The following is a 23,660-nucleotide window of genomic DNA, read 5'->3' as shown; positions in this document are numbered from 1 at the left end:
GATTCAGGGGATGCATCTTCAAGTCTTGCCTAACATTCACTACCTGGATGATCATAAATAAATCAGTAAATCTCATTTGTAAAATGAAGTGGTTAGACAAAGGTTCTGCAGTTTTATTCAGTTCTAGACTTATGAACTCCATCACATATACATATACATAAATAATGCAAGATAAGTAAAAACTAAATTTGGAGAAAGGGAGGTGATAAAAGCTGAAGGAGAGTGACATCAGAAAGGCCTCATGTAGGAAGTGGTTTGAGCTGAGTTTCTGAAGAGAACTAGGTACTCTAAAGAGACACAGGAGAGAAAAAAAAGTATATTCTACATATGGGAAACAAGCTGCGCAAAAGAATCAATACAAGGTGTTCTCACTAAGATTTTTGGGGCCTCCCTTACAGTTGACATTTTTCTATTCTTTAAAGGCCCATAAAGCAATTTATATATCTGATTTCATTTGAGTATCAGAAACACCTTGTGAGATACCTACAAGCATTACTATCATCATTTTACAACTGAGCAAACTGATGTTCAAAACTTAAGTAACCTGGTTTATGGTCACTCAGCTAGAGAATATCATTTAAACCAGGTGTCTCCTAACTGAAGCATAAAGACACTATACTAAAAGCATCAGTAGTTTACTTTTAACCAAATCTTATATTCTATTGTTTAAACTATTTCTATTGTGAATATCCTTGGAGCTATTAAAAAAAATTTAGTACTTGTGAAAACAGCAACAAAATGGTTTGGAATTAGAGAGAAAACTGGAAACCAGGTTTTAGGGAACTTATTTAGCTGTTTCACTTTGGAAAAATCATTTAACCTGTCAGTCAAATGTATGTTTGCATGAGGTAGTTCCTTGAGAATCAAATGATATAATGTGCCAGAGCAGTTTATAATCTTAAAACACAAGTGTAAGCTGTAGATGAGTTCATAAATCTGATGGAGTATTTTTCTTTTGATTAGTACTTCAGTCATCTTCCCCAAACTACTAATTCCTATCCAGAGCTATTCTAGTTTAAGCAAGTAAAAATGCCCTCTGCAGTCTCTAGACTCTTCCCTTCAGGTTACAGATTAAAACAATTCTCATTAGTTTCCTTAGTGTTCTTTGGTAAAGTAATCTAATGTGATATGATTCACTAGAACTAGAGGTATTGTTAGAATTCCAGTGTTCAAATGGACCTCTTCCACCAGGAGAGTTTCCTTTTTGCTTGGCAGTGTGGAGGGATTGGGAGGGGAAGGGCACCCATTTATGGTCCTCTTCCTCTAGGACTTTTCCTTCTCAGTCTCTCATTGACCCATCTATGCCATGAAGCTCTTTTCCTGTAAGAACCAATGCCAACAGTCATTTGTGCCCAGGACACACTGCCTCTTGCCCTGTTGCGGCACCCCCTCCTCTGTGATGTGGTATGTTGTGATTTCTATTTACTTTGTATTGGGTATCTGATTTCCCCCAGCCTAGCTGTATGTCCAGTTTCATGCAACAGCCATTTTCCAGTATCAGCCTCTGCAAAACCTCTTCTCTTTCTTTTCTCTATTTTATCTCTCTTCTCTTCTCTCTCCCCCCTTTCTCCCTCCTTCACTCCTTTCTTCTCTTTCTCTCTCCCTCCCTCCCTGTGTTCATTCCTTTGTTCCTTCCTTTCTCCTTCCCTCTTCCTTTTTTTCTCCTCTCTTTCTTCCCTTTCTCCTTCCCTCTCTCCATCCATTCTTTCCTTCTTCCCTCCTCCTTCTCCTTCTTCTCTCCCTCTTCCTTTCTCTCTCTCTCCTCCTCCTCCGCCTGCTTCTCCTCCTTCTCTCTCTCTCTCTCTCTCTCTCTCTCTCTCTCTCTCCCCTCCCCCCAAAAAACACACCACATTTTGTAAAAGCAAAAACAAATTTTGTCACAAAAAGGATCTTCATATCCAAGGATTTCAAACTATAGTAGATAATATAGAAAATGGACATGTGCAAAAACTACCTCATACTGGATATGTCAAGAGAATAAAAAACAACTATACATCTTCATAAAGTTTTTGCATGGTGGCAAGATCTAAAACATCTTGGTTCATCTTAATTCTGTTGCAAAATCCAATTCTACTATCTCAGCATTCAGGAAGTATTTTATGGATACCTGCCTTGTAATAGAAAAATAAATCTGAGTGCTTCACATAATAGCTGTTTTTAAAAAGCACAGTACCCTTTTTACCAATACTGACATCAATGTCTATGACACAAGAACTGAACAGAAGTGCTAATAATTCTAAAACAAATAGTGTAGATAGATGAATGGATAGTTTGGTGGATGGATGGATGAATTGATAAGTGAATGAAAAAGCATTTAAGTTCTTACTATGTACAAAGTGCTGGAGATACAAATAGAAAGTTGAGACACTCCTTGATCTTTAGGATGACATTCAAATAGTGGGAAACAACACATATTAGAGAGAATTAAATAAAAGGCATCAGGAAAAATTAAGGGATCTTTTGGCAGCTGCAAAAATATGATGCATCATGATTCTCTTTAGTGTAATTTCCATTAATAAAACTATATCCATTTCTGATGCTCTTCAATAAACAGGGAGAACACTTCCTTCTAGCTACAAAACATACATGAAATTGCTCATTCCATTGTTCTAATCCATCTGGAGGCTGCTTACAAAATTTTAACTTAAAAAGTAAAAGATATAAAATATTAAATTTAAATGTACAAGATCAAAAAATTTGATGCAGTCTGCTTTAAACCAGTCCAATATTTAATATTCAGTTGCTGCCCACACGCATCCCCCATTTAAAAGTGCACAATAACCCTATTCAGCTCATTGAACATGACAAATTGTGTCAACTCTCTCCTAAACTGTTCCATTGATCTGCCTAATAACTAGTTTTCTTTGACCTTCACATAGTCCTCAGATTCATTCTCTCTTTTCTGTGTAATGATTCCTAGTTGTTTCAGAGTTTTTATCTTTTTTCCATTTTGCTCGATGTGTACATCTAGTCTGGTATGGCTTTGCCTCTGCTCCTTGAACAGTACCAGTACCCCCACAAGAATTGTGTGTTCTCTTGAGGATTAATTCCCTACCTCTTGGGGCAACTAATTTCAACTCCAGGAAAAACAAGCCAATCAGGACCAAATTTTCTATCATGTAAAAATGGAGACAATATTTTTAGGGGGGCAAAGTACCAAGTCTAGAAGTCAGAAGCAATTATTTTTTTTTATGGTTCCTACCGTGGAATCCTGAACATCTTAGCACTTAGTAAATGGTAACTGATTAAGTTGAGAATGAAACTGCTCAACCACAGAGATGCTATCCTGTCTTACTCTTTACACCAGCAACATAGTTGGGACTTTTTTGCTAATCGCTTTGGGATATTTTCTCCATAAGACTAAAGAAGTGAGGTGAGGCCAGATGTGACTAAAAGATCATAGAAACATAGGTAGAAAGCTGGTAGGGAAATAACTGGTCGTGTAGATTACCACCCCCTTCCATTTTACAGATGAGAAAACTGAGGTCCAGAAGTTAAATGATTTGGTCAAAATTTCACAAGTAGGACAGAAGTGACAAAGTCAAAATTCAAGCTCAGGTCCATATCAGAAAAGCTAAAGAGAATCTCTAATGGAAGAAATTGATACATATTTTAAAAAACAAAACAACACCACACTGCTTGTATATTCACAAATTCACAAATTCCAATCTAAAAATTCTGTGAATCTTAGCAATTACTGCTGAAATTTATAGTATGCACAGAAACACAATACCATCGTAATATTGATAAATTTCCCTTCTGACAGTATTATGTCTCACCAGAAATGTCTCGTCTCACACAATCCTTCAGCATAACATTAAAATAAACAAACACCATACTATCCTGGACTGCTAAAATTGATCATCCATTTAATTAAAATGTCTGTCCTATGGGTGATTTATAGAATCTTGTCATTATTTGGTCATCACCTAGGGTGGATATAGATTAGCAACTACAGACACATCAGAACTCTGACATTAATTACTATGCCAGAGGGAATGGACCCCTACCACAAATAAGAAAACAAGCAATATCCAGTCCTCCTTATGACACAACTAATAAGGACATAACTTAAACTATAGCACAAAAAGTATATTCATGTTAAGAAATACACAATGATGTGCATACCTGCCTCACATTAAGAATATACTATAAGAAACAATGTAAATATTAATATGAATGCTGCATAAATTACTGAGTAATGAGTTAATTTATTCCCATTCCTAGTAAATGGTGGTGGCTCTTAAGAAATCATCCATTTGAATTAAAGTAGTTAATGAGGAAACCAAATTATCACTTTTTGCAGATGATATGATGGTATACTTAGAGAACCCCAGAGATTCTACTAAAAAGCTATTAGAAATAATCCACATCTTTAACAAAGTTGCAAGGATACAAAATAAAACCACATAAATTATCAGCATTCTTATACATCACTAACAAAATCCAACAGAGTTACAAAGAGAAATTCCATTTAAAGTAACTGCCAATAGTATAAAATATGTGGGAATCTATCTGCCAAAGGAAAGTCAGGAACTATATGAGCAAAACACTTTCCACACAAATAAAGTCAGATCTAACCAACTGGAAAAAGATCAACTGCTCTTGGATATGTCGAGAAAATATAATAAAGATGACAACAGTACCTAAACTAATCTATTTATTTAGTGCTATACCAATAACTTCCCAAGAAACTATTTTACTGATCTAGAAAAAATAACAACGAAATTCATCTGGAAGAACAAAAGGTCAAGAATTTCAAGGGAACTAATGAAAAAAAAAATCAAATGAAGGTGGCCTAGCTACACCAGAACTAAAACTATATTATAAAGTAGTGGTCATCAAAACCATTTGGTACTGGCTAAGAAATAGACTAGTTGATTAGTGGAATAGGTTAGGTTCACAAGACAAAATAGTTAATAACTATAGCAATCTAGTATTTGACAAATCCAAAGACTCCAGCTTTTGGGATAAGAATTCACTGTTTGACAAAACTCCTGGGAAAATTGGAAACTCATATGGCAGAAACTAGGCATTGACCCACATTTAACACCATACACCAAGATAAGGTCAAAATGGATTCATGATCTAGGCATAAAGAATGAGATTATAAATAAATTAGAAGAACATAGGATAGTTTACCTCTCAGACCTGTGGAGGAGGAAGGAATTTGTCACCAAAGAAGAACTAGAGATCATTATTGATCACAAAATAGAAAATTTTGATTATATCAAATTGAAAAGCTTTTGTACAAACAAAACTAATGCAGACAAGATTAGAAGGGAAACAAATAAACTGGGAAAGCATTTTTACAGGCAAAGGTTCTGATAAAGACCCCATTTCCAACATATATAAAGAATTGACTCTAATCTATGAGAAATCAAGCCATTCTCCAACTGATAAATGGTCAAAGGATATGAACAGACAATTTTCAGATGAAGAAATTGAAACTATTTCTAGTCATATGAAAAAGATGCTCCAGGTCATTATTAATCAGAGAAATGTAAATTAAGACAATTCTGAGATACCACTACACTAAAATGACAAGAAAAGATATTGATGAATGTTGGAGGGGATGTGGAAAAACTGGGACACTGATACATTGTTGGTGGAACTGTGAATGGATCCAACCATTCTGGAGAGCAAAATGGAACTATGCTCAAAAAGCCAAACTGTGCATACCAGCAGTGTTAATATTGGGCTTATATCCCAAAAAAAGATCTTAAAGAAGGGAAAGGGACTTGTATGTGCAAAAATGTTTGTAGTAGCCCTCTTTATAGTGGCTAGAAACTGGAAAATGGGTGGATGCCCATCAAGTGGAGAATGGCTGAATAAATTGTGGTACATGAATGTTATGGAATATTATTGTTCTGTAAGAAATGATCAACAGGATGATTTCAGAAAGGCCTGGAGAGACTTACATGAACTGATGTTGAGTGAAAAGAGCAGGGCCAGGAGATCATTATATATTTCAACAATAACACTATATGATGATCAATTCTGATGGACGTGGGTCTCTTCAACAATGAGATGAACCAAATCAGTTCCATTTGTTTAATAATGAATAGAACCAACCACACCCAGCGAAAGAACTCTGAGAAATGAGTGTGAACCACCACATAGAATTTCCAATCCTTCTGTTTTTTGTCCGCTTGCATTTTTTATTTCCTTCACAGGTTAATTGTACATTATTTCAAAGTCCGATTCTCCTTGTACAGCAAAATAACTGTATGGATATGTATACAAATATTGTATTCAACATATACTTTAACATATTTAACATGTATTGGTCTACCTGCCATCTGGAGGAGGAGGTGGTAGAAAGGAGGCGAAAAATTGGAACAAAAGGTTTTGCAATTGTCAGTGCTGAAAAATTACCATGCATATATCTTTTTTTTCATGCATATTATATCTTGTAAATAAAAAGCTATAATTTAAAAAAATCATCCTTTTTATTTTTTCAAGACTAAACAAACAACTACAAAAGGCCAAGTTCATCAATTGCCTAATATAGATCCAAATTAAGAGATGGTTCCAAAAGGGTTCCAGCTTCTACATTATAATGTTTAAAGTTGCATCTTAAAATCCAAAGAGATAAAACTGACTAGTTGATAAAATATTTTTCCAATAAAAATTAAGCATCTAAATGTTTAGCAAATTGGCTTTGCAAGAAACTCTGGTAAAAAAAATAATGGTTTATTATTAAAAAGCTACCTCTGCAACTGATTCATTTTGTAATTAGGACAAGTTATCCAACTTTCAGATTTTTTACAATTTCCTATCCCAAAATATTGCTAAGAGTCCATTCTATGATCCCATACTGGGCCGAAGTTTTTCTCTTTCCTTTCCTCATGAGTCTTGTTTTTAAATACATCATTATGGTATTAGATCTATGACTTCCTTAAATGCTGCTGAACATGTTCAGAATTAGAGTGAATAAATTCAGATTGACCATAAATATTGTGCAAATGATCAAAAAATTAACTGTGGTTGACATCATGGGAAACCTCCGGAATTCTATTTTCTCTTCCTGATCAGAAATGGATTCTATCAAACCACATGTGAAGTAGCCACTATGCCCAACTCATCTAAGTGCTTTAAAACTAAGGCTTTCCCCAGCGCTAAAAGGCTCCAAAATTTCTAAGACTAATATACTTTGAAGGTGTGATCTCAAGAGAAGAGGTAGGTTTCATCAATCCATTACACACATACTTACCCTGGCCTCTTTTCTGAGCAACAGGGATATTTCTAGTATTATTATCTAGTAATAGTAATAATATCCTAGTAATATTAATATTGATAATTATCCAAATAGTATTTCTCTTTAAGTGAGATGTTTCCCTCATTAACAACCCTGCCTGTGAAATACTAGTACAGATATTATCATCCCCATTTTACTAAGGAAGAGACTGAGATTAAAAGATTGTATCTTACCTAAAGTCACAAAGATTTTAAATCAGAATTGAGACTCAACTTCAGTTATTAACTCAATCTCAGTATTTTTTTTTCTTTTTTGTAAAATTGCCATATTCACTTTCAAGAGGGGCAAAAAGTATAGAGAACTTCATGAAAAAAGATAGTACTCATAACAGCTTCATTTATAGTTACTTAGTTTAAAATTGCAAACTATTTTTCTATGCAATATCTCCATTGATTACCACAATAATACAATATTGATTATCCCCATTTTACAGACAAGGAAAAAAAAGAGACTAATAAATTTGCCTTAAATCTTAGAGCCAATACTTAGGCATCAATTGTTTGAATTCAAGTATACATATACAGTATGAAATTGGCTTCATTTATACCATGTTGCAGCCAATGACAAAATAAATCTGCTCCTGGCTTTTTTGGTCAAATTTTATGGAATAAGAAGGGAAATAAAAAATAAAAACAGGAACTTAACTTCCAAGTAATTACATACACCATTATGGAAAGTTAGATTTTCCTTTAAACATCAGTACTAATTACTATTTAATTTGTCTCTCACATTAGGATAAAACATAAAAAATAAAATAAGATCCAGATTTTACTGGTTAGTCTCCATTGCTTTCAATATTTTAAGAAAGACTTCCTAGGTTCCCATTTCTCCTTGTTGGTCACTTCTGCTATTCATCTATTACTTCATAACAAACATAATGGGCAGTGAGGTAGTTAGAACCCTGGGTCAGGAAGACCTCAGTTCAAATATATCCTCATAAACTTACTGTATGACCCTAAGTAAATCACTTAACCCTGTTTGCCTCCATTCCTCATATGTAAAATTAGCTGGAAAACGAAATGGCAAACCATTCCAATGTCCTTGCCAAAAAAACAAACAAACAAACAAACAAAAACACCCCTAAATGGTCTCACAAAGATTCTGACACAATAGAATAGATTATATATTTTAAACACTGGACCCTTTTATGACTATGTTTTTTTCATATATGAACAAGGAATTTTCTATACTTGGACCTCTTAGTCTTATTATATTGCTTGTCCCCACTATCTTTTACAAAAGAACCAAGGCTTAGATAGGGCAAGGGACATTCCTGAGGTCATACGATGAGTAAGGATGAAGGTCAGAATTAAAATCCAGCTATTAGAACTAGTTTATATGATACCTTGAGTGAGAGACAAAATGATGGAATCCAAAGCTCATTCCATTTTATAATGTGATGTAGTCTCTCAAAGAATATTAAAATAAACCATTTCGAGCCTTATCACTAAATATTGATGCATCAATGGACTATAAACAACATAATTTTAATCATTCCTTCCCTCCAATCATTTAATTTTTTTTTCTGTATGATTAAAGCAGTTAAGAACAAGTGCTTATTTAAAACTATGGTACTTTCACTGTCACAAAATGCTTTCTTAAAATCATGCACCTGGAAAATCTTCATGGAAAATTATCCACAATATCAAATCATTGCAAGTCTTGTCTAATAAGAGAAATCAAAGCCTTACTGACATCTAAGAGTACATTTACCTTACATACTTACGTCTCAATATCCTATGTAAAATCTATATTGTATTTAACATATACGTTAACATATTTAACATGTATGGCACTACCTGCCATCTAGGGGATAGGGTGGAGGGAAGGAGGGGAAAAGTGAAACAGAAGTTTTTGCAAGGGTCAATGTTGAAAAATTAACCATGCATCTGTTTTGTATATAAAAAGCTATAATAAAAAATGTGAAAAAATATATCCTATGTAAAAATAACTATATATTTGTGAGATTCAATCTGTATCTCCACTTAGAATAATGAAAAAAAATCAGAAGATTTTTTTTTAAAAGGAAAAACTTTTGTCTTCAGGTAATTTATGTTATGGGTTCATCTCATCACCCAAGATTTAAAGGCAACAGAAGTATGAGTGATGATAGCTCTTGCTCTCATATTTGATTGGGTTATAAAACAAACAGCAGCACTCGCTCCTAGGATCTGATTTTTCTAAAGGCACTTGGATTCAGATATTTGGTTCTGGCAAGATCAGAAATCACAAGAGGCATATGGGATTACAAGGACACAATCAGGAGGGGATCACAACATGGTGACAATATTGTTATGGGCATAAACTCTCCCTACAGCTTGAGAAAGAAAATGGTCAGTGTTGTTAACAAGGAAAAAAAAACAAGAAAGGACAAAGAAAGCTTGTCTCCATCTGGGCAAGACTTCAGTTTTCAGGAGTTTACAAAAGATAAACTTTATCTTTTTTGGTGGATTTTTTTTGTCTGAAAAAGAGTGCTTTCCAATCACTCATTAACACCATAGTAGGGCACAATAGAGGTACTAGCCCCTGAAAACATAATTTATTTTGTTCTTATTGTCTGTTTGCTTCAGGTAGCCTGGCAAAAAACCAAGATGATAATTTCTTAAAGTTCATTGAGATGCCCTATAACTTCACTTGTAATAAAAGTTGAATATTTTAAAAATAAGTCCAACTAATAAATTTGTAATTGCTGTAATGACTAAGCTCTTCTTATATATATGTACACATATATATGTTTAAATAATACATGTAATAAAACAATACATAACATAATATGTTATATATCAGATATAAATTTTATACATACTTATACATAATTTAAAGGAGATTGTTTCACGAAATAGTCACATCTTGGGCAATATTTCCTAATCTAACAAAGTGACAGACTAATAAATTGAATTAATTTTTAAAAGTTCTTTTAAATATTAAAATGTTTCTAGAATTTACTGTCTATTTAGGGAAATGATTTTTCTGCCTTAAATTTGTCCATGTTTTAAAATTTCCAGACACTTTTACATTTCTAGTATACAAACCATAAGCTTTGAAGCCTTTCTCAACTTATCCTAACCAACTAACATTTGCTCTTTTCTTCCCTTTCAACCTGATAACCACCAGCCTGCAAATCTTACTCTCACCCATTTATGTATACAATTCCACACACACACACACACACACACACACACAATTAAGTATCACATGCAACCAGGGCCATAGTCCCAATTCAGTGATCATTAACTGATGATTCCCTTCCATAAGTGTTAAATGCCTACTATGTGTCCAGTATTGTGCTAGAAAAGACAAAAATTATGGTAAGTAAACAGCAATTTTGCTTTTTAAATAGAGTGGTTCATCAGACACCAGTAACTCCCGTAAGGTAATTTCTAAAGGACATATGATAAATGTCAATTCCACATTGACATCGATAAAAACAGTACCTCACACCTACATATAACATTATATTTTACAAAGCATTTGGCTCACTACTCTCAGGTGTGGGGGCAATTTATTTTATAGATGAGGAAGCTTAAGTGATTTGGTTATGGCATAACTGATAATATATGAACAAACAGAATTCAGGTCTTCTGACCCCCAAATCCAATGAAATTTATATTCTATTAGACCTACACTATTGTCAGTCTGAGCTAAGAATATGACTTCAATAACCAACTAGCTCCCCAGTTTTAAAGACTTTTTTTCCTACTACCTAACTTAAAGCATTTAATTTCTTTACAAGCTGATTGTACTTGGGCTAACCACATTGAATTACAGTAATACCAACAGATAATGTAATTCATGTAAAAAACACAGACAACGGGAAAGCTGTGAATGCCACAATATCAATAATACTATTTTTTGGACTGTCCAAAAGGCATTTGTAATCACAAAAAAATCCGCATGCCCAAGGCAGCAGTAATAAATACAACACTAAATCTCACTGCATTCTAATTAGGACCAACCTGAAAGAAACTATGAGAAAACACTTATAAATCCCACTTATTTAGAAAACTGCCCAGTAAGAACACTTTGCAAGTGTGCAGACTAGGTGTTCATGCATCTACAGGCAAGAATCTCGAATCCAGTGTAGTGTGTGTGGCCATTATATGTAATGCACGTGCATGTCTGTACAGGTGCGCCAACATGCATTCATAAATACTAGGAACAATGCCTTATGGAGTGTCCCACCACGAGTTTGGAGAAATTGTTATAAAGTGTCATTTATTCTCCTCTATCCCGGGTACGACTCTGGGCTTAAAGAGGAAATGAAGCCCTTTGTCCACTAGCGAAGGCTAGCCTCTAACAGCTTCCTTGAAATCACTTTCCGCTAGTCCAGTCTGCTTTTCCAACAGTGGATGCCCAGGCAAGCCTCCCACATCAACAGAACTGCACTAGCACAAACCCACCAGTTTGTGACATCGGTGCCGTGGTCACCTGATGCGGGAAATCCAAGTTTGGTTCGAGTTTCCACAGACTCAGAGACAAGGAGAGTAGGAGAAGGAACTGGATAAGGGACTCGCCGAGGGGGCCGATGAGTATGGGCTACTTACCCAGCCCTCAAAGGTGTCGGAAGCGCCCGCAGTGCGCAGCAGTTCTTGGAAATGCAAAGTGCAGTTGGCCACGAAGTGGTCATATCCCATGTGGGTCTCATGGAAGACCGCCAGCTCCATGTGGCCACCGTCCGTAACATTGGTACAGAATTCTTCATTGTAGGTGGGCTTGTTGGTCTTCTGCTTGGTGCTCGTTTGGCCGACGCGCACCTGGTCCACGCTCACAGTCAAGTAGGGATCCAGCAGCTGGTAGCCCTTCTTGAAAAGGGAGTGTCGCAAGGACCAGCGGGTGGGCTGCAGCCCCACAGCCTCGCCGATCCTCACCCTCACATAGCCATTGAACTTCATGGTCGCGGACATGCCGCCACCCCAGCCCCGGGGGGCCCGTGCTGGCTCCGGAGTCGGGGAGAGCCCGGGAAAGAGCACGTCTGGAATCAGGCGAGCAGGAGCAGCCGTCGCGGCGGCAGCAGTAGTTCCGGACAAAAGCAGTGCGGGTTCTCCATGGGCTCGGGCCGGTTCATTCTTCCCCTTCCCCAGAACGTTTCCCCTTACCTCCCCTCCCTCCCAAGATGGAAAGGAGGGGAGCCGAGTCGGCGGAGCCCTTTCGCCAGCTATAGCAGCGAGGACGTCCCGCCTGGGCACAGGAGACTGGCCACACCAGAGAGGGCGGTGGCACTGCCTTGAAGCTTCCCCCCCAACCCCGGTTCCCCCTCCTCTTCCCTCGGTGGGGCTATGCTTTTCTCGTAGAGCCCCAGGAGCGCCCTAGTGTCGGAGCTGCCCGTCCGGTTTAGACTCCGGCACGATGCATTTCTTCCTCCCTCTGCCTCCCCCTCCTTTTCCTCCTTCCCCCGCCTCCTCCGCCTGGCGTTCTCCCTCCCTCTTCGCTCTTCAAACCAGGAAGCAGCCGCAGCCCTTGGCGTGAGACTCCCACCAACAGCTTCAAGTTGCGAGAGTCCCTTCACAGCCTCCTGCGCTTTCCGGAGCCTTCTCGGGGCAGGGTGCTGCGACTGCAGTAGCCCTGACCCCTGCGGCTCGGGCGCCAGGCTGCGGGGGAGAAAGGAGTGGGGGGCGGCGGGAGAGGTGGAGAGCGCGCTCTCCTGGGGCACCTCTCCTCCCCAGCAGCTGCAGCTCCAGCTGTGGTAGGTGGGAAATCCAAATTGCCTACAGTCTCCGGTGAAGAAAGACAAGAGGCTAAGACCAAGCAAACACCTGAGGCATATGTGACACAGGCCAAGGGTGCGTAGGGGAGGAGGAGAGCAAAGGGGAAAAAAGGAGGAGGAGCGAGAGAGCTTGGAAGCCGCACTGCAAAGATTTGCAGTGAGCCAGGTAACGCCCCCTTCCTTGGGACTGCTGGCACATCTCTCTCCTCGCCCCGGAGCCACTAGCCTCCAGTCAGTCATGCTGGCAGGGAGATTGACAAGGAGGGGTTTTTCCCCCTAATTATTATAGGGATGTATCATCCTCTGGTTCAGCCCTGGCACATCCTGTTTGTGTGCGTTTCCTGCAGCAGGTAATTACATCTGGCTTTCTTAAAACAGGGCTGTTGTAAGGATAGGAACAGTGTCTGGCTATTTCCTCAAAGAGGTGTGTTCTCTCCAGTGCGGGTGTTTTTTTTTTTTTTTTTTTCTTTTGCTCGGTGAAAAGCAGGAAAGGTTGGTTCTTCTTCAGACAAGGCAATGACTTAATAAACCTTTTTCTCTGCCCGATAGTACATGATACACCCAGCCACTGCAAAGAGACTTTCTTGAGAATACACCCTTCCTTCCTGTCTTGGCCCAACATACCGACACAATAGATAAGAGAATCGTGGGATTGTAGATTTAGAGCTGTATGAAAGCGTCGAAGTCATCTAATCCAACCTCATTTTACAGATAAGGAAACTGAGGTCCAGAGAAATTCAGTGTCACCCAAGGTCACAGTAGTGATAGAATAAAGATTTAAACTGAGGTCCTCTATCTCCAAAATTAGAGCTCCTACTACTGACCCTCTGCTTTTGGGACCCTAGCAAAGTCAATCCCTGCCCCTTCTTCAAGTGCATCAGCTTTCTCATCCGTAGTTGACCTTCAGCATCGACCCAGTGTATGTTGGACAAATTAGCACCAAGCTGAAGTGCAGCAAACCTACTTTCAATGTTGTGGAGACTTTGAGTTCAGATAATGATCAGTTCCCATTTTCTTTCTCACTCTAAAGCTTTAACAGGTGTTCACTTGGACCTGTTGTTTTTTTTTTTTTTTTTTTAATTAGTTTTCCTCCAAAGAATCCTTCTTAGTTCCTCTGTGTTCAATGAGCTAGGTCCATACCTTTTGCCTGAAGTTTTGAGGCTGACTATTGTTCCATATTGGCTTAATTTCTGCTTTCCATTCCTGACACCTGCAACCCTCACTCTGCCCAGTAAAACCTGATGCAGAAGACCTGGTTCTGCTATTTACTGCCAATATGACTTTCGGCACATCAATTAATCTCTTTAAATTTCATTCTATGTCTGTAAAATGAGGGATTTGGTCCAAATAACATCTGGTATCCCTTTTATCTCTAAATCCATGAACCTATGGCCTCACTTCTAGCCCTTTATCTTTTTCTCAGTCTGCTTTTTTGTCATTAAACTATTATAATGTACGAAATCTAGACATATACTAGGGGTAGAAGTGATCTCTCCCAGAGAGGAGCCCTCGTTTTAGATTTCTACTGACTGGATTCAATCCTGGGAGGAGGATGGGCATGTCTCTGGATCTTTACATTGTCACCCGGGAACCCCAGGAAAAATCTTTTAACGTTTAAGTTTGGCTCATATCCAGGGCTTTCCCAAAAAGATAACTGACGTACAAAGTAGAGATCTGATATAAGACAGCAATTTCTTCTACCCCAAAAGAAATCCTTAAAGATTCATTGACAAAATCTTAAAATACAAAGCAGTAATCCATAATCCCTTTACTTTCTCTAAGAAAAACATTTTTTGGAATTCCTGAAATGGTATTTAAATTTCTCTGCAGCTCTGCCTTCTTTGAGCAACTGCCTTCTCTAATAGTGGTCTCCTCTTCTAAAAAGTTGCTTCAGAGGGTATGTCCAGGTACAAAATAAGCAGACCCAGAACCTCTCAACCTCTTGAACTTGTGCAGTTCCCATCAACAATTTGTTAATAATGTGCCAGTCACTGTGCTAAGCACTGGAGGCAAAAGTGAGGAAGATAATTGTTTGAGCTTTGGAAGACAAATGGTACAATATAGTGAAGAGAGAAAATGGGGCATCATATATCAGCCTGTATGGTTGGATTAAAGAGTGTGTGTGTGTGTGGGGGGGGGGGTGATATGCAAGGAGGGTCAGGCTATGAGTGTATGTTAGAACTTTGAAGATAATAGGGAACCACTGAAGTTTAATAAATGTGGTGGGGATAGCGGTATGGTCATAGGAAAATCTAGATTTCATACTGTAGACAAAGAAATGAGAAGATTTAGCAATCAAATGAATGTATGAGATAAGTAAATAAGGTGTTGAGGATGACAGCAAGGTTTTGAACATGGATGACTGGAAAGGTCATAAATCTGTTAATACTGATAGTCATGTTAAAAAGAGGAACAGTTTTGGGAGAAAATATAGTGAGTCAAATATTAAGAACATCCATCTCAGGAGCACTGTTCTGTCTCTTGTGTTGAGAGGAAGCAGCATAAAGCAGAAGCAGCAGCCAGAGACTTTTAAGTTTAGACTTAGCCTCCCTTAAATAAACATTTGCACACACTGCTACAGAGTAGCCACCATAGCTACTAGTAGAAAAGGTAAGATACCTTCTCCCCACTGCATAGAAAGATAAATCGGAATCTCAAGCTACAAGTTCAAAATTGACAAGAGCTGAAGTTGTTCTTGTATATACCAACTTTGCCAAGTGCTGACCAACTCTTTCTGCTCAGTGGCCAATAAATACTCTAAGATGTAGCGACTCCATCACAGAGTAGGAGGAAATAAATAGCACAGCCCTAAATGCATGTGACTCTGTGGTAAGAAAACAAAGATATTCCTAGCATATTTCTTGCTAGGAATATGTAGAACTGAGAATTGGCACTATTCATTCTCCCCTGGACACTGCATTCTCCAACAGGTAGTCCCAATCATACTTCATGGGGGAGAAGGGGAACTTTCAGTCAGTCATCCAGTTCAAACCTTGGTATCATCAATTCTTTACTAACTACATATATTTAATTGGTTGCCAAATTTTCTTCTTTCTCCACAAGATAAAAGTGTAGGTTTGCTCATTTCTCCTCTCCCCAACACACTCATTATACTTTAGAAGTACTCTATTATCTTCAAATTCAAATTCAAAGCCTTCCCTCACCTCTATGAACTACAATAATGTAGTCTCACTACCAAATATTTAAGTAATGTTCCTTAATGAGTGATACCTTACTATATGATACCTTCATTATTACATCTCAGCAAATAAGGTTTGTTATTTTGCTTTCTCACTTCTTACTCTCCATCATTCCTTGCAAGCTGATTTCCATATTCATCACTGGACCAAAACTTTCCTCTACAAAATTATCCATGATTTCTTTATTGACAATTCCAGTAGTCTCTTCTCAATTCTAACTTTTGGTGCCCTATCCATAGAGTTTGACACTATTAACAAACCTTTCCTTCTAGAAACCCTCTCCTCCACCCCGAGATTTTTGTGACATTACTCATTTTGCTTCTTTTCCTTGCTGTCATGCTTATTTTTCTTGATCGCCTTTATAAGATCATTATCCCTCACTTGCAATGCACAAATGTACCCAGGGACTCTATCCTGAATCTAATCTCTCTTTAATTTCTTGGTGAACTAATCAGTTTCTATGTATCCAACTATTGTTTTATTCATATAATTTCCATATCTACATATTGAGCCTCTTTTTCCATCCTGAAATCCAATCCTTCATTTCCAACTGTCTAACAGACATCTCAGCTGGTTATCTCATGGGCATCTCAAATTCAGCATATCTAAAACAGAACTCAACTATTATAGTATAGTAAATACTTAATAAATTTTTAAAATGAACAAATAGCAGATGGATTAGAGAGGGGAGAGACTGGAGGTAGAGAGACCAAGTAGGAAAATTTTATAATAATCTAGGGCTTTAAGTAATACATGTCTGTAATATAAGTAAGGAAAGAGGCACGCAGATGGTACAGCGAATAGAGCACTGGGCCTGGAGTCAGAAAGGCTTGAATTTAAAACTTACTAGCTATGTGACCCTGGTAAATCATATAATCCTGTTTGCCTCAGTTTCTTCATCTATAAAATGACCTGGAGAAAAAAATTGCAAACCACTTCAATATCTTTGCCAAGAAAACCCCAAATGGGGTCATGAAGAGCTAATTAACAACCGAACCAACTAAACAAGAATAATGAGTGGGAAAAGGTAATTAGATATCAAATATATTTTGGAGATAAATTGGCAAAATTTGGCAACTGATTGAATATGAGGAATGAGGGAGAGAGAAAAGTTGAGAATAACTGAAGTTAAAAATTTGAATAAGTAGATGAATGGTAGCAGCTTCCACAAAAATAGGATAATTAAGGAGATAAAGTTTGTGGAGGAGGACATTCTGTGTTGGATAAGCTAAGTGTGAAATGGAACAACTAGAAGAAGGTGTCTAGTAGCCATTTGGAAATGTGACTGGAGTTTGGGGGAGAGATTGGTGTTGTATATATATATATATATATATATGTTGTATGTATATATATATATATATATATATATATATATATATATGAGTTTTCTTTGTAGAAATGATAGTTGAATACATGGAAACTTTCACTGGGAGAGGATTAAAGGAGAAATGAAGCAGAACAGAAATCCCTTTAAAAGAGACTGAAACATGAATAATAATCTAGCAAAGGAGACCCAAAAGGAGTAACCAGATGATTAGGAGAGAACCATGTTATGAAAACGGAATGAGAGAATATCTAGAAGAAGATGATGGTCAACAGTGTCAAATGTTGTAGTGAATTTAGGAAGGATGGATACACTAGAAAAGGCTGTTTAGGTTTGTTATTAAGATATTATGAACATTGTTGGTAGAATTGAGAAGTGATACAACCATTCTGGAGAGCAATCTGGAATTAGCCCCAAAGGGCTATAAAATTGTACATACCCTTTGACCCAACCATTACTGAGTCTGTATCCCAAGGAAATCATAAGGGAGGGAAAAGGACCCACGTGTGCAAAAATGTTTGTAGCAGATCTTTTTGTGATAGCAAAGAACTGAAAAATGAGTAGATGCCCATCAGTTGGAGAATGGCTAAACAAGTAGTAGCCTATGAAGGTAATAGAAAATTACTGTTATGTAAAAAATGATGAACAAGCTGACTTTAGAAAGGCCTAGAAATATTTACGGGAACTGATGTTAAGTAAAACAAGCAGAACCAGGAATACATTGAATACAATAACAGTAAGAATGTTCAATGACCAAATATGAATAACTTGGTTCTTCTCAGTGGTTCAATGACTTAAAGCAATCCCAATAGACTTTGGACAGAAAATGGCACTCTGCACCCAGAAAAAAGAACTAATGAGACTGAATATAAATCAACACATGCTATGTTCACTTCTTTTTTTCTACTTTGTTTTTTTGTATGTCCCCCAGGGTTTTCCCCATTTGCTCTGATTTTTCTCTCCCAACATGATTCATAAAGCAATGTGTGTTGAAAATAAATAAATAATTTAAAATATATGTATGTATATCATGGAGAGAGTAGAGCCAAAATGTCAAAGAACAGACCAGAATGCATCTGAATTCAACACTCCCCTTCATCTAACTTTAAAATAGTACTTTTAAATCATATTTTGGAGCAGCAAAGCAAAAGATAAAATAATATAAGTCAGAGGGAGACATTTTCCAGCCTAAGACAACTCAGGGGTTTGCAGAAAAGTTTTGTAACAACAAGGTGAATAGAGGTCCAAGAGCACCATCAGTGGACCTTGGAGGTAGCAACATCACCAGCAGCAGCAATTTCAGAACATCTCAACTCAAAAAGTAAGGGTTTTGTACAACTGGTCAGAAAGAGATTATGGGGACCATTTCTAGGCACTGAGTATAGCTGGCACTGACCGGCAATAAGCAATTCTGGGTCATGATTCCAGAGCACTTGTGATTTGTCACAAAGGAATAGTTTTTCTGGTCACTTGCTGGGTAAAAATCAGAGCACAAACCAATAGAACAGTGACCATACCTCTCCCAGGATAATACTAAACCTGGAAACACCAAAAACTTACAAATTCCTAGAAATAGTTTTGAAAAAAGAGCATAACCCACCTTGAACATAAAGTTCAAAGTAAAGAAAAAGACTGAGAAAATGAGCAAACAACAAAAAGAATTTCCTATTTACTTCAGGAATGTTTAAATAGGCAACATATACCATGAAAGTATAGCGCCCTCCAAAAGCTATAAAGAAATAAGGGAGGAAGAATTAGGCAGATACGGAAGCAAAGGATGGGGGAAAAAGACAAGGGAGGGATCCATGGGTGGAAGGAGGATAGGTAATAGCAAGGCAAGTTAAGGAGCAGAATTAAAGCAAAGAGTCAGTAGAGATAGAAAAAATATGTGTGTATGTAGGTGTGGTTGTGTATGTGTATGTATATATCTACATATATATTCATAAATATAGTCTTTCTTAATTATAAGCTGCTAGGGAGCGGTGGTGGAATAAAAAGGGGGAAAAGAATAAAGTAAAAAAGGTGTACAGCATAGAACAAAAGAACAATTTAAGGAAGTAAAGAATTGGTATTTGTTGTTATATATTTTGAACCTCCCTGATGTTCTGTTGGGCAGATGACAATGTTCTTTTGTTTTGTTTCATTTTGTTTTGTAATCCTTTTCTGTTTTTCTTTTTTCTTATTCTGTTTCTTTAAACAAAATAAATTTTGGGGGAAAAAACCCTCAAACCTAAAAAAAAAAATAGAATTTGACCATAAAAAGTTGCCATGATGACCGGTAACATCAAGTTAGAAGACAATAGTGTGAAAACCAGTATAAACAAAGCTTGAAAGAAAAATGCTAACTAAACCCAAGGTCAGCAAGAATTTGGAAGGGCTAAAGAAAGAAATTAGAGCAGTAGAGGAGAAAAAATGGGGAAAGAAACAAGAGTGATGCAAAAAAGTTATGAAAAGAAAATAAATTGGTAAAAGAGGCATCAAAAAAGGCTGAAGAAAATAGCACTTTAAAAAACCAGAATTGGCCCAATGGTAAAAGAGGCTCCAAAATTCACTGGGGAAAAAACCCAACTCCTAAAAATAGGAAAAAAAAAAGAGAGAGAGAGATAAAAGTTCATTAAAGAAAATAATTCCAATTTGATTGGGCAAGGGGAAGCTAACGATTCCATGAGACTTAAAAAAATTTTTTAAACAAAGTCAGAGGAATGGAAAAAATGGAGGGGAAGGATGTGAAATATCTCATTAAAAAAAGAACTAATCTGGAAAATAGTTTAAGGATAACTTAACACTTATGGGAGTATCTAAAAACCATGATCAAAAAAAAGAGCCTCGATATTATATTTCAAGAAATTATCAAGGAAAACTGCCTCAATTTCTTAGATCCAGAAGGTAAAATAGAAATTGAAAAAATGTACCAATCATCTCCTAAAATACAGCTCCAAATGAAAACTCCCAGAAATATAATAAGCAAATTCCAAAGGTCATAGGTCAAAGTGAAAATATTGCAAGTAGACAGAAACAATTTCACATATTATGAAGCCACAAACAGGTTCACACAAGATTTAGCAGCTTCTACATTAAAGAAATAGAGGGCTTCAAAAATGATATTTCAGAGGGCAAGGGAGCTAGGATTACAATAAAAAATAACCTACTCAGCAAAACTGAGTATAATCCTTCAGGGGGGAAAAAGGATTATTTAATAAAATAGAGGACTTTCAAACATTCCTGATGAAAAGACAAGAGTTGAGTAGAAAATATGGCATTCAATAAGAAGACTCAAAAGAAGCATAAAAAATATGAAAGAGTAATTATAAGGGATTCAGTGGAGTTAAACTATTTACATTTCTATATGGGAAGACATGTGTTATGCCTAAGAATTTTATCATTTGATTAGGACAGTTGATAGAGTCTGGATAGACAGAGGGCATGGATGAGTCAACTATGTTGGGATGATCTCTAAAATAAAGAATGTAGGGTGAGAAATATATTCACTAAGAAAAGTGGGACAGAGGTAAAACAGGATACATTTTCTCACATAAAGGAGATACACAAGAAAGAACTTTTATACTGAAAGGGAAAAATTGGGGATAATGGTGAGCAATGCCTGAATCTTACTGTCATCAGACTTGCTTTAAAGAAGAAATATATATGTGTGTGTGTGTGTGTATGTGTGAATATATATGCATGATGTACATATACACATGTGTATTCATATGATAATGTGTATATGTATATACAAACATATATATGTATATGTAGGGGTATAGGGGAGGAGAGATGTTTCATAATGAGGAAGGTGGATTAGGAGAGGCAGTGATTGAAAGCAAAACAGAATTTTGAGGAGGAACAGTATAAAATAAGAGAAGGCTTAACAAGGAAATGATGTGAAGGGATGTGGATCATAACTATGATCATAACTGTGAATGTGAATGGGATGAGCTAACTCATAGACTAGAAATGGATAGCAGAATGAAATGGAAATCAGAATCCAATAATATGTTGTATGCATTCTTGGGTCAGAAAAACAGACACAGAGTTGAAGTGAAAAGCTAGAGCAGAGTCTATTTGGTTGAAGAAGCAGAGGTAGGAATCATTTCATCCTAAGCAAAGGTAAAATTCAACCTAACTAAAAGAGATAATAGTAAGTAATATTAAAAAATTATAGGAAGTTTCTATGATAAAAGTCCCATTTCTCAAAGATATAGGGAATTGAGTAAAATTTATAAAAATAAGAACCATTCCCTGACTGATAAATGATCAAAGGAAATGAAAGAATATGACTTTTCAGAAGATGAAATCAAAATTAACTATATATAAAAATCTAAATCACTATTGATCAGAAAAGGGGAAAATTAAAACAACTCTGAGATACTACTTTACACCAATCAGAAGTGACTAATACTGGAAGAGATAGGATAAAATATTATATTATTGGAGGGAATAATGAAATGGTCCAACTATTGTGGAGAACAAATTGGAACTATGCCCAAAGGGCTATAAAACTCTGTAAACCATTTGATTCAACAAAATCATTGATAGGTCTATACCACAAAGAGATCAAAGAAAAAAAGAAAAGGGTATATATATGTGTATGTACGTGTGTGTGTGTGTGTGTGTGTGTGTGTAAAGTGAAGTGAGAAAAACTAGGTTATAGTGTATACTAACAGCAATGTTGTGATGATGATTAACTGAAAGATTTGGCTACTCTGATCAAAGTGGTAATCCAAAATAATTCCAAAAAACTCATAATGAAAAAAAGTGTCTCCTCCAGGGGAAAAAAAAAAAACATAAACTCTGTGTGTAAATTGATGTATAAATTTTTCTTTTTATATTTTTGCATAATTTCACACATATAATTGATATATTGTTTGTCTTCTCAGTGGGTGAGGAAGGGAATATGGAAATCAAAATTTAAAAAGAAAAGAATGTCAAAAATAAATAATAAATAATTTTTTAAAAAAGGGATCACCAGAATCTGGAGAGCAATTTGGAACTAAACCCAAAGGGCTAGAAAGCTGTAGTTATCCTTTGATTCAGCAGTCTCACTACTGGGTCTGTATCCCAAAGATCATAAAAGAGGAAAAAAGGCACATGCATAAAAATGTTTGTACACTAACTCTGTTTTTGTAGTGATGCCCTGATGGGGAAAATGTTGGAAAATGGATGAATAGGTTATGGTATATGAAGGTAATGTAATATTATTGCTCTATAAGAAATGATGAACAGACTGATTTCAGAAAAGCCTGGAAATACTTACATCAACTAATACTGAGTGAAATGAACAGAATCAGGAGTACATTGTACACAGTAACAACAAGATTATGTGATAATTCAATTCCTATCCTTGGAGTTAGCTGTTGAAAGGTCACTTGAGGACCATAATGGGGTGTGGCTGGGGAGTAACTATCAGGACCTTCTTTCTGGCTTTTATATTCTCAAGGGAAAGGGAACCACTTTTCCTGGAAGTTCTGGTATCTATGATTAGGCTGTCAACATATTTCTGGCCGTAAGGAAGAATCACAGGAAAGAGTACCATGAAAGAGTACCATGGGCAACACCATCAGGAGACATACAATGGTTTGGCAGGAAGGATGGGTCCACTTCAAATTATCTGGCCCATGAAGCAGAATATTGGATTCAATCATTTAGATAAAGGTATTGAGCCATAAGTCTGTTAAAATAGTTACCTAGGAAGGATATATTACATTAAACTTTAATGCCTACTAAATTAATTTAGGAGAGTAGGACAATACAGAGATTTTAGGAGATCATCTCAACTTCTCATTTTAGTTTAGAAAATTAAGGCCCACAGAGATTAAAAAGACACAATTGGCATATGGTTGAACTGTGACTAAAACTCAGTCCTGGTTCCAATTGAGTATTCTTTACATTATTTTTCATAACCTCCTAGAACAATGGGCAATGTGGGGGACAAGACAACCAACTCAAATAAATTAAGGAGATTTCTTAAGGCAAAACCAGAAAGGAATTTTATTATGATCTCACAAGAAAGGATGTCTCCCTCCCCATAAGCAATTAGGCAAGGAGAGTCCAGGTCCTGTTAACAGAAAAGAATTATATAGGGGCCTAAGCTAACACTCTCTATAGGCTGGATCTTTGCCTGAATAGCCAGGACAAATGACCTCACATTCTAAGTCAGAAATGAGGGAAAAC

General features: G+C 36.7%; 1 protein-coding gene across 1 annotated transcript in view; it reads right to left on the bottom strand.

Annotated features, from left to right (window-relative positions):
- Positions 1 to 12,508, bottom strand: part of PRKCH (protein kinase C eta) — a 258,990-nt gene extending 246,482 nt beyond the window's left edge. Inside the window, exon 1 of the mRNA XM_031952686.1 lies at positions 11,806 to 12,508. Within this exon, the coding sequence (XP_031808546.1) occupies positions 11,806 to 12,165 (360 nt within the window). The 5' untranslated portion in view covers positions 12,166 to 12,508. The remainder of the gene's footprint in view (positions 1 to 11,805) is intronic.
- Between the last annotated feature and the right edge of the window lie 11,152 nt (positions 12,509 to 23,660).

Source organism: Sarcophilus harrisii, chromosome 2 (assembly GCF_902635505.1).
Source record: "Sarcophilus harrisii chromosome 2, mSarHar1.11, whole genome shotgun sequence".
In the NCBI taxonomy this organism is placed as follows: domain Eukaryota; kingdom Metazoa; phylum Chordata; class Mammalia; order Dasyuromorphia; family Dasyuridae; genus Sarcophilus; species Sarcophilus harrisii.
The sequence above is the reverse complement of the archived record's forward strand: the minus strand, read 5'-3'. Positions and strand labels throughout refer to the sequence as shown.